This window comes from Indicator indicator, chromosome 7 (genome assembly GCF_027791375.1).
Source record: "Indicator indicator isolate 239-I01 chromosome 7, UM_Iind_1.1, whole genome shotgun sequence".
NCBI classification, from domain to species: domain Eukaryota; kingdom Metazoa; phylum Chordata; class Aves; order Piciformes; family Indicatoridae; genus Indicator; species Indicator indicator.
In genome coordinates this window covers 34330303-34340302 of record NC_072016.1, presented here as the reverse complement: position 1 = coordinate 34340302, position 10000 = coordinate 34330303, and the positions used below count along the sequence as shown (strand labels likewise).

The following is a 10000-nucleotide window of genomic DNA, read 5'->3' as shown; positions in this document are numbered from 1 at the left end:
TTTTTTTCCTCACAGAAGTAGATCAGGCTTGTCATATCTTAACAATTATGTGTTTTGTTGTACAGCACAATCTCATCTGTAAGCTTAATTGAACACGCTAACCGCCTACCTGAAATGCAGATGACAACGAAACAGAGTCATTGGACTAAAGCAAAATGGCGCCTCCCAGGCTGACAGAGTTTTCTTATCCTCTGTTCAGTTTGAGACGGATGTTGGGAGGACCTTATTTGGTCTGTTTGAAGCTGTCCCTGCTGACTTCAGGACGGTTGGAATAGATCAGCCCTAAAGGTCCCTTCCAACCCAAACTGGTCTATTATTTTTATGATTCTACAATTCTATGATTTTATGATTCCATGATTGATTCTGTGATTCTCTGATTCTGTGACATAGAGGTAGAGACTGCTCACCACAGCAGGTTCCATCTAACTTTCTAACCAGACCAATGAATGATTTCTAACAGGAGACTGATTTACCCTAGACGATCTTACTTTCGCAGTGGTGTTGGACTAGATGATCTTCAGAAGTCCCTTCCAACCCATACCATTGTGAGATTCTGTGAGATACAAGCTATCACCAGGGCAGATTTTGGGTTACCAGGATGCTCACACTCAGTATCTGAAAAAAAAAGAATTAAACATTTACTTCCTGCTGAGGTTTATCTGCATGAATGACGCCTCTGTTTGGGGTCTGATGGAAATAAGCTTTACTAATGATGTAAAGGATGTGGGGTGTAATAGGTGGTTTTCTGCCACAAATATTCCTTTAGCCAAACACTATTTGAGTTGGACCAAACCAAAGCCACTGCTTGTGCTTCTAATACTGAATATTTTCCTGCTTAGTGTTGAAATTCAAGTACAGAAGTCTTTCTGGTCTATTTGCTACAACACCTCCTCTAAAGAAGGTTAAGAAGAGGTGAAAGAGATGAAAAGGCACTTGCAGGGTTTAAAAAAAAATCTTCTGTGGCAAAAAACTCATCTTTAATATCATTAAGAAAACCCCCAAACAAACAACAAAACCAAAGAAAAAGAAAAAAAAAAAGAAAAAGCAGTTCTCTCCTGTAGGTTGTTATGTGCATAAGGTGGAGGCTTAGGAGCAGACACATTTGCAGATGAACTGCTTTTACTAGCTTCTCTGAGACATGACATTTGTTCAGAAGATTAGCCAGGTTGTAATGTGTAGCATAATTGCACTGTGCGGATGTCCCAGAAGTGAAAACCTAATTGCTTGACAGGCCTATAACTTTGTGGTGTGCTCTCACCTTGTTAGGTCCTTTTCTGCAAGCAGTTCAAACGCAGCCTGGCCGCAGGTGTGCCTCATTTTCCTTCCCACCCGAATGCGGGGACTTTAATTGCACAGTGGTTGTTAGGAAAAATTGGTGGGTGGAATATCAAGTGACTTTACTGTACCAGGGGCTGGCAGATGGGCGTTGAGAGGCACCACCAGCTAAGTGTATAGGTGAGGTGAGTTAATAAAAGATGTAAATTTTAGCTTAAAATAGTGGAGCCTTGTGGTGGGTTATACATTTTAATTAAGGTGGGAGCAGTATACTTCCAAGCAGCGTGAAAAAAATCTGAGCAAAGGAGCATCACAATGACTGAATTTTTCTCCCTATCAGTGTTTTAGGAGCAGCTTAGTCTGTTTAGGAAGGTTATTCTGCAAGTCTGTATTTTAAAAAAAACATTTTAGGTGCAGCTTAGTCTGTTTAGAAAGGCTGTTCTGCAAGTCTGTATTAAAAAAAAAGCGTTTTAGGAGCAGCTTAGTGAGTTCAGGAAGGCTGTTTTGCAAGTCTGTATAACTAAAAAAGGCTACAATCTGTGTATATAATACAAAATAAAGCAGGGATGGGCATATCGAAGAAGGTTTGTCTTCTCATTATGTTGGTGGCAACAAAGTTTGAGACCAAGCAGAGCTCCAAGAGAGCTCCTTGTTTCTTGCTCTGTCTCAGTGATCTTGTTTTGGTAACTCATGGCTCACAAAGAAAGCCTCCAGCTGTGCTTTTGGTAGAAATGGGTTTGCAGCATCAACAGTCCTTGAAAGGCAGCTGAGAGGAATGGTCAAGTCAGTTGTCTTCTCTTGGCAACCTTTGAGAAACACCTCGTCTGGGATCATGTTTTTTGCCTTAACATTGTCTTCCTTGGAAAATCTTGTCTGTCATTCATAAACTCTCTGGAAACAAGGATTAAAAAATAAAATTACATATTTTAGTATCAAGGAATGCAATACAAATTCTAGCTGTGTTCACCCCAACCTTGTGGCTTCAAGATTTAGCCCAGTGGGTCTAAATATTTATCCCAGTAAGCTTGAAGATGTCTTATTCCACCAACTGCAGATCCTTTACACCAAATAATTGAACAAATACTAGTTCCAGTTGATGTTTAATGAAAGGGTGCTTAATGGCCCTTTTTTTTTTTCTGACAGGATGTGAGCTCTCTGTATAGAAACAATTCATCAAGAGTGCTTCACGTTAAAAACAACCCAGGAGGAGCAATACTTAGCATTCCTCCTGCACAATTCATTGGAGAATTTCTGAGCAATTTACAAACATTAGCTCAATAAGCCTCACAACACCCATTTGAGATAAAAAAAAAAAAAAGAAGATATAAAAGTCTCCTCTTCAGCTTGGCTCTGGCACTATGGAGTTGAAAAGCTGGTGGCTCACCCCAGCTCCCAGCTCCCCAGCACCTGGTAGATCCATACTGATGTGGGCACCAGCTAGGCCTTGCACACCATCACAGCCCACGCAAAAAAAAAAGAATAGAGTTATGACATAAATGCTGTTATGTTTAGCCTACACTTAGTTGATCTGGAGATCATAAATGCCTCTTACGGGTACAATTACCTGAAAGGAGGTTGTAATGAGGTAAGGGGATGGTCTCTTCTCTCTAGTATCAAGTGACAGAATGAGAGGAAATGGCCTGAAATTGTGCCAGGGGAGGTTTAGGTTGGAGATTAGGAAAAATTTCTTCACTGCAAGAATGGTCAGGCATTGGAACAGGCTGCCCAGGGAGGCGGTGGAGCCATCTTCCCTGCAGGTGCTCAAGAAATGTGTGGCATGGCACTTTGAGACATGGTTTAATGACCATGATGGTGTTGAGTTGACAGTTGAACTAGATGATCTTAGAGGTCTTTTGCAAATGAAACAATTGCATGATTAAAAGAATTCCTTAAAACTAAGCAGATAAAATTAGGCTGAGTGTGTGGGTTAAACAAAAATGCAGTTTTTATGGAGCTGTTGACCATGTCCCTGCAACAGCATTCAGAAAACTTGAGTTTGAGTAAGGAGATCACATCAACTGCCATGGAATTCCATCTCTCTTTGAGCTTAGCAGCTAAATACACTTTACAAATTTTGGGACAGGAATTTTTAAAGTAATACACATTTACCTGAACTGACAGCACTGATTTTTTCCTGCACAGTTTCAGCACATTAAGCTGCTTCCTCCTCTGATAGAAGAGATCGTGCCTTCAGCATTAATATCTTATATTAATATTTGGGTTCTGATCAAGATTTAATGAAAAGGAAGAGCTGTAATTAAAAGCCCCAGTTTGTGATATGGGGATACTCCCATTATGCTCCTCAGAGCTCCTCAGGAATGGTGCATCCGCAGCTGTACTTTCTATTGGAAATGGCTGGGCCATGTTGGGTGCTGAAGAAGGCAAGAGGCTCCTGGCTTTCGTCCACCAGGAATGTTGTTGGCACATGAGACCTGTGAGAATAGTCACAGGCACTTTGACACAACTGAATAGTAGTTACTCATAATCTGAATGTAAAAGCTCTGCCTAAGTTCAACGTGAATGAAGTTAGGTAGCACAACCTGATGGACTGGAGAATCTGAGAAAGTTTGGGTGAGGAGAAAGTCCTGAGCCTTGTTTGTCATCAGCCAACAAAATGGGCTTACAGAGTATCTTTTTAGCTATGAATCATGAAAACATAGCTATAGAAAGAAAGGAGATGGTGTTAGGCTGTAAACATCCTCTTCTATGTGGACAGGACAATGAAGGTCTCCCCGTCTTTCATAGCCTGCAGGGTGAAGACATCTTGTATCAGGAGGGCAGCATGGAGAAGTGTGCATCTTTCCAAGCTTTTCCCCTTTCTCTAAGTGCTTGCTCTGTTCCCATGAGGTAACACTGCTACAAAAGCAGGTTGTGGGGAGATGCCTAGATGATAAGGGTTAGTCCTAAATAATTGCTGGTTGCTGCTCAGCAAAAACAAGCTGGATTTCCATCCCTGGGTAGAGTGACTCCTTAGAGTTAAAGGCTGGCAAAGGTTGAAGAGGTCATAAGACAGGGCCTAATTTGCCATGTGCCTTTCCTTTCAAAAACAATGAGGGAACTGGGGCCTTGCCGGTGGGCAGATCCCGCCTGGATCTCCCTGGAGTCAGCAGGAGTTGGGCTGAGTCCTTTTGAATAGTGAAAGTTTTCAAACCTGAAGCAAAGCCAAGTGTTTTTCAGAAGATTGATCATTCATTACCTTGGAATTTTTCAACATAGAGGTCATTACTGCTAATCTAAATTGTGAAAAAAGAAAGTGTATTAAAAAAAAACCAAAACAACAACACAAGAGAGAGACAAATTCTCATCTGGTGTAAAGTCATTGCCTTTGAAGTCAATGAGTCATTGAAATCAACTTTCCCACACCAAGCTGAGGATATGGCCTGGAGTCAATTCATTTGTAGTTGTTGAAAAATTAAAAATATAAATTTGCCTTTCCTTGGCAACAACATTCTGTTTATGGCAGAGATCTTACGTGTTAAAAGAAGTTCATTAACTAACAGGAAAAGTGATATTTCACTACCAGTGTTCTTTGGGGTATAACTGTTTCTGATGAGATTTTATTAAACTTTTTTTGAAAATTGGATTTGTGTGGTGATGAATCTAATAGATTTCAATTTTGTATCTTTATAGATTCTTCCTAAAGTTTTTCCTCAAGTGCAATCAGAACTGTTTGAAGAATGCAGGCAACCCGAGAGACATGCGAAGATTCCAGGTACAGATCCCTCTTAAAGAGTAAATGATGCATCAAGGGCTTACATCTTCCTCTTTTAAATGAAGAAAACCAGTTTGACTTAGCGTAGTCCTAATACTAATAATCACTCAGGAAAAAAGTGCTGTTGGTATTTTACATTTCCCCCCAAATTTAAATTCTGGTTCTTGGGACTTGTCAAGTTCTGCAGTGGATTGTAAGGGATCAGTGCTGAAGCAAGTGGGTCTCTCCTCTGTTGCCCATCTCTTTTCTGGGAGGCTGAAGTACGTCTCCTAAGAAGACAGGCTGAGAGAGTTGGAGGTGTTCAGCCTGGAGAAGAGAAGGCTCCAGGGAGACCTTAGAGCTGCCTCCGAGTATTTCAAGGGGGCTAAAGAAGAGCTGGAGAGGGACTTGTTACAAAGGCATGGAGTGAAAAGACCAAGGGGTAATGGCTTCAAATTGGAAGAAGCTGGATTTATATTAGACATGATGAATAAATTTTTCCCCATGAGGGTGGTGAAGCACTGGAACAGGTTGCCTGAAGAAGTTAAGGCTTCAAGCCTGGAAGTGTTCAAATCCAGGTTGGACGAGGCCTTGAGAAACCTGGTCTAGTAGCAGATGTCCCTGTTTATGGCAGGGGGGGTTGGAACAAGATGATCTTTAAGGTCCCTTCCAACTCAAATGTTCCATGATTCTTTCAAAGCATTTCCATAGTCTTCCTTCATACTAACACCTTTCATTGTAGCATGGCATGTGATCAGACCCACAGAGACTTTTACATGTGTAGAGCAAGCAACATAATCATACTCACAGACATGACCATAGAGTGCAGTGAAGTTTGGATTTCACACAGGCGGTTTTAGATTCATGACTTGTAAATCCAACAGTGGTGGTCCAACCTCCATAGTTTTGTTCCAGTTGTGTCAGAAAATGTTTAATACTTCACTTTCTCCTTACAGCTTTTGAAATACCCTGTGGTGAATCATAACCACTGCAGAGAGACAGCTGACATGACGGACAAATGATTGCCTCTGTATTTGGGGTCATTTGAAATGCTTGTTAAGAAATAGATGCCTTTTGTATCAAGAGTTCACAATGATTGATATCTGAGAGTAATAAAAAGTACTATTGAGATGTTCAAAACTTTTTTTGGTTTGAGAAGAAAAACTTGTGGCTCAACTTGATAGCAAAACATGTGACATCTGTTTTCCATGCACAGCCAAGCCAACCAACCAGTGAAGCCAGAATCCCTGAGCCAGACAACAGAAAAAAAGAAAAAGAAAAAAAAAAAAGATTTGTAGCTGGGAAAATATATTTCTTCAAAACATTTTGAACCAAGCTTCCATTTTTCATGCTTCTCAGCTTCACATGGCGTTGGTGATATTGATCCACCTGAACAGAACAGAAGGTCAAACCTGGAATGAGTGGAAATGTCCTCTTTGTCTCACCGATGACTAAATGAAGCATCAGTCAGGAGTGATCTTGTGGTCAACAGTGGAGCCAGTAGGCACTAGAAAGACTTTCCTGGGTCTGTTTAGCTAATCTCCCTGCCTCTCAGAAGGTTTAACTGGACTTAACAGTGTGTCAGATCTTGAACAATGTTTTTAACTGGTTTCACTGTCTCAGCACCTTTCTTTATGTGTGCTGCAGGAAGAAGCCGATATAACAAAGCCTAGCAAGTCTACTTTCTTTTGCTGAACTACAGTATTTTCCCTCAGTGGCTGACCTATATATACATGACAGAACAAAAATAGTTGTCATTTTTATATACACCTTTCTCTTTCTTTTTAATACATCGTGTTCTAGGAACCCCATCCAGAAAGCTTGGCTGAAAATCACATTTGCATGCGTTGCAGTATTTCTTGAAGTCTGCTGGCCTCCTTAGGAGTAAAAGCAGCTAGCCCAATGGCCTGGCAGTGGCTCTGTGGCCAAGACTCTCCAAAGTGGATGTTGAAAAGAGCAAAAAAGTGTCCAATTTTGGGAAAAGGAGCAAGACAGAAAAGCAGAGCAGCCTGGCAGAGAGCTGCCCTCGGGCTGTTCTAAAGGGTATCGCAGATGGCTGTCTCAAAGGAGACAGGATACACAAGGAAGGTGCTGTGATAGCTGAAAGCTAATTATAGATTGTGAATAAGAAACAGGATCAGAGGTAATCCAAAACATAGAAGCAGACAATAATTTTCTTCTGATGCCTTGGACCAGCTCTGTGCAAAAGGAGGGGTAGTTTTATTCCCTTCCTTTTTCATTTGTTAAGTGCTTGGGACCTGGTGGAAGAACCCCAACCACCATTTTTGTTGTAAAATAAAACAAATGGAAAGAGAAAACTGAAATGTCTACCAGCTTCTGCCACCATCATAGACTCATAAAATCATAGAACGGTTTGGGCTGGAAAGGGTCTAGTAAGAGGTGCTTCTGCCCATGACAGAGGGTTGGAAATAAATGATCTTTAAGGTCTCTTCCAGCTCAAATAATTTTATGACTCTAGTCCTTAAAGATCATATAGTTCCAACCATGGGCAGGGCAGGGACACCTCCTACTAGACGAAGTTGCTGAAGGCCCATCCAACCTGGTTTTCAGCACTTGATGAGGGTTGATGAGGCCTAACTTAATCATTATCTTTAAGAAGTCTGCTAGCATTAAACCCCAAAGAAAACACTGCAGTTACTAAGCTGCTAAAGTGTCTAGAGAATAAGTCTTAGGAAGAGTGACTGAGAGAGCTGGGGGTGTTTAGAGGAGGCTGAGGGGAGACATCATTGCTCCTTACAGCTTCCTGCAAGGAGGATGGAGTGAAGTGGGGTTTGGCCTCTTCCTTAGTATCAAGTGATAGAATGAGAGGAAATGGCCTGAAATTGTGGCAGGGAATGTGTGTTGGATGTTAGGAAAAATTTCTTTGCTGCAGGAGTGGTCAGGCACTGGAACAGGCTCCCCAGGGAGGTAGTGGAGTCACCATCCCTGGAGGCATTCAAGAAACATGGGTATTGCATTTGAAACATGGTTTAATGGCCATGGTGGTGTTAGGCTGATGTTTGGGCTCAATGATCTTAGAAGTCTTTTCCAACTGAGACAATGCTGTGATTCTACGACTCTGCTTCAGTTAGCAAATCTGGAGTCCCCACCACAGGGCCCATGCTAGAGTATTTAAATGAGTTGTAAATGTCTATCTGGGATAACGGGGATCGATCGATGAAGCTGCACTCCTCACAGGCCCCTCTCCCGGCTTCCTCTTTGGTTTGTGTTTGTGCACTGTCATTTCCGGGAGGAGTTTCACAACTCCATTGTGTAGGTGTTTTTATTGGGAAGGTTTGTGCCTTTTGCATATGTTCCTTTTCCATTTTCCACTGAGAAGCAGCTGGAAGCCAAAGGCTGCCCTATCCATCATCTCTTCTATGGCCGGACTCTGAACCTGGGCACAAGAATAGGAGCCTTTCACTCAAAAATAAAGGAGGAAATTCCATTGACATACCAGGGTCAATCACCATCCAAATGAACTTGAGAAGGGATACTTTTCATGGATTGAAAACACTTTCACTATTCATATTCAACTCGGGTCTTTTCAGATGCAAAAAAGTTCTTTATCAGACATTAAACGTAATTGTAAAACTGACCTGGAGATCATTTACTGGAGAAAAAAAAAAAAACAAATGGGGGAGTTAGGATGGTTCCTGATTTATTAAGCTTTTTTTTTTGATTTGGAATCCTCACAACCCTTCATTTGAAGGGAGTCTCAAGTGAACAAATTTTAATTAGATAAACTATCTAATCAATATATCAACAGATCAATCAAAACAGCCGCTTTTAAAATGAGTGGCTAGAGGGGTGTTTCTGAAACTAATGGCTAGAAGAATATTTCCCTGAATTGAATTCATTTGTTAGCATAATAGGAGATTAAACTCTAATTAGTGTAGCAGGTCCTGAAGAGAAACAATTGTGGGTTAAAAAATCACCAGTCTTAGCCCCACCAACAAAGATGCGTTCAGAGTTGTCAGTGAAAAAGTTGCGATCTGCAGATGTTGCTTGGTCTCAAAAGCCTCTCTGATTTTGTATCCCTGTAAAAGTTTTTCTGGATGTTTTAAATCTGGGGGGGGGGCTCTTCTTTTCTTTTTCAGGTTGTTGTATCAACAACAGTCAATGTGGATGGCCACGTGCTGGCTGTCTCAGACAACATGTTTGTACACAACAATTCCAAACACGGGAGGCGGGCTCGCCGCCTTGACCCCTCAGAAGGTACGGCCCCTTCTTATCTGGAAAATGGTAGGCACACATTTACATGTCTTTTTTTTTTTTTTTTTCATTTGCAATACTTTTTTCCCCTTTTTTCTTTCTTTTTTTTTTTTTGTTAAATTTTATTTCTTTTTTGGTTGGTTGGTTGGTTTGGTTTTCCCCATACCTTATGTTGATACACTCCTACATGTACTTTTCCTGCAATTTCTTCTCTCACCCATCAAACCACTCATTAAAAAAGTCCATTAGTATTTCTCAACCCTTGTCAACCTGAATTGGGGTGCTCCTGAATTTGCTTCTGACTTCTTTATTTAATACTTGCAGTTTTGCTGTCATGACCGATTTTTCTTTTTCTTTTTCTTTATCTTTTTCTTTTTTTTTTTCCCAGTCTTGTTTTGCTTGCAGCTTTTTCTTGCTATTTAATTTGACTTGATTTTATTTTGGCTTGTCACATTCCTTGATCCAGAGGTACAGTCTCAGGTTATGTATGCAAGTTTAAGTGGATGGTAAAAACATGACTGAATCTGTAAAGAATTTACTGTGAGGTCAATTTCCTGTGGCAGATTACGGCAGGAGGGGGGTTTGTATGAGAAAAACAGCATAAAATGTTTTTCTTCAGAATGACTCAATGTGATTGACTTCTTGCCTGAACTGCTAAAAGAAGATAGTCTGAGATGAAGAGGAGAATGGAAAGTGTCTCTGAGAATCCAGAATTGGGAAATATTATCTTTCTGGAGCCCATCAGCCTCCAAATCGTGCACGCACAACCACAGCTGCGCTCATAGATGTGCACACATGGATTTATTTTCCCCCAAGGCC

The 10000-nt window shown here is 41.0% G+C and overlaps 1 protein-coding gene across 10 annotated transcripts in view; it reads left to right on the top strand.

Moving 5' to 3' along the window:
* EBF3 (EBF transcription factor 3) overlaps positions 1 to 10000 on the top strand; it is a 138060-nt gene that overhangs the window by 84174 nt on the left and 43886 nt on the right. For 5 of the 10 annotated variants that reach the window (XM_054382444.1, XM_054382448.1, XM_054382443.1 and 2 more), the window contains 2 exons: positions 4906 to 4987; positions 9067 to 9184. In XM_054382444.1, coding sequence (XP_054238419.1) covers positions 4906 to 4987; positions 9067 to 9184 — 200 coding nt within the window. Of the gene's footprint in view, positions 1 to 4905; positions 4988 to 9066; positions 9212 to 10000 lie in introns of all 10 variants that reach the window. The other 5 variants (XM_054382447.1, XM_054382441.1, XM_054382445.1 and 2 more) reach the window with 1 other exon arrangement.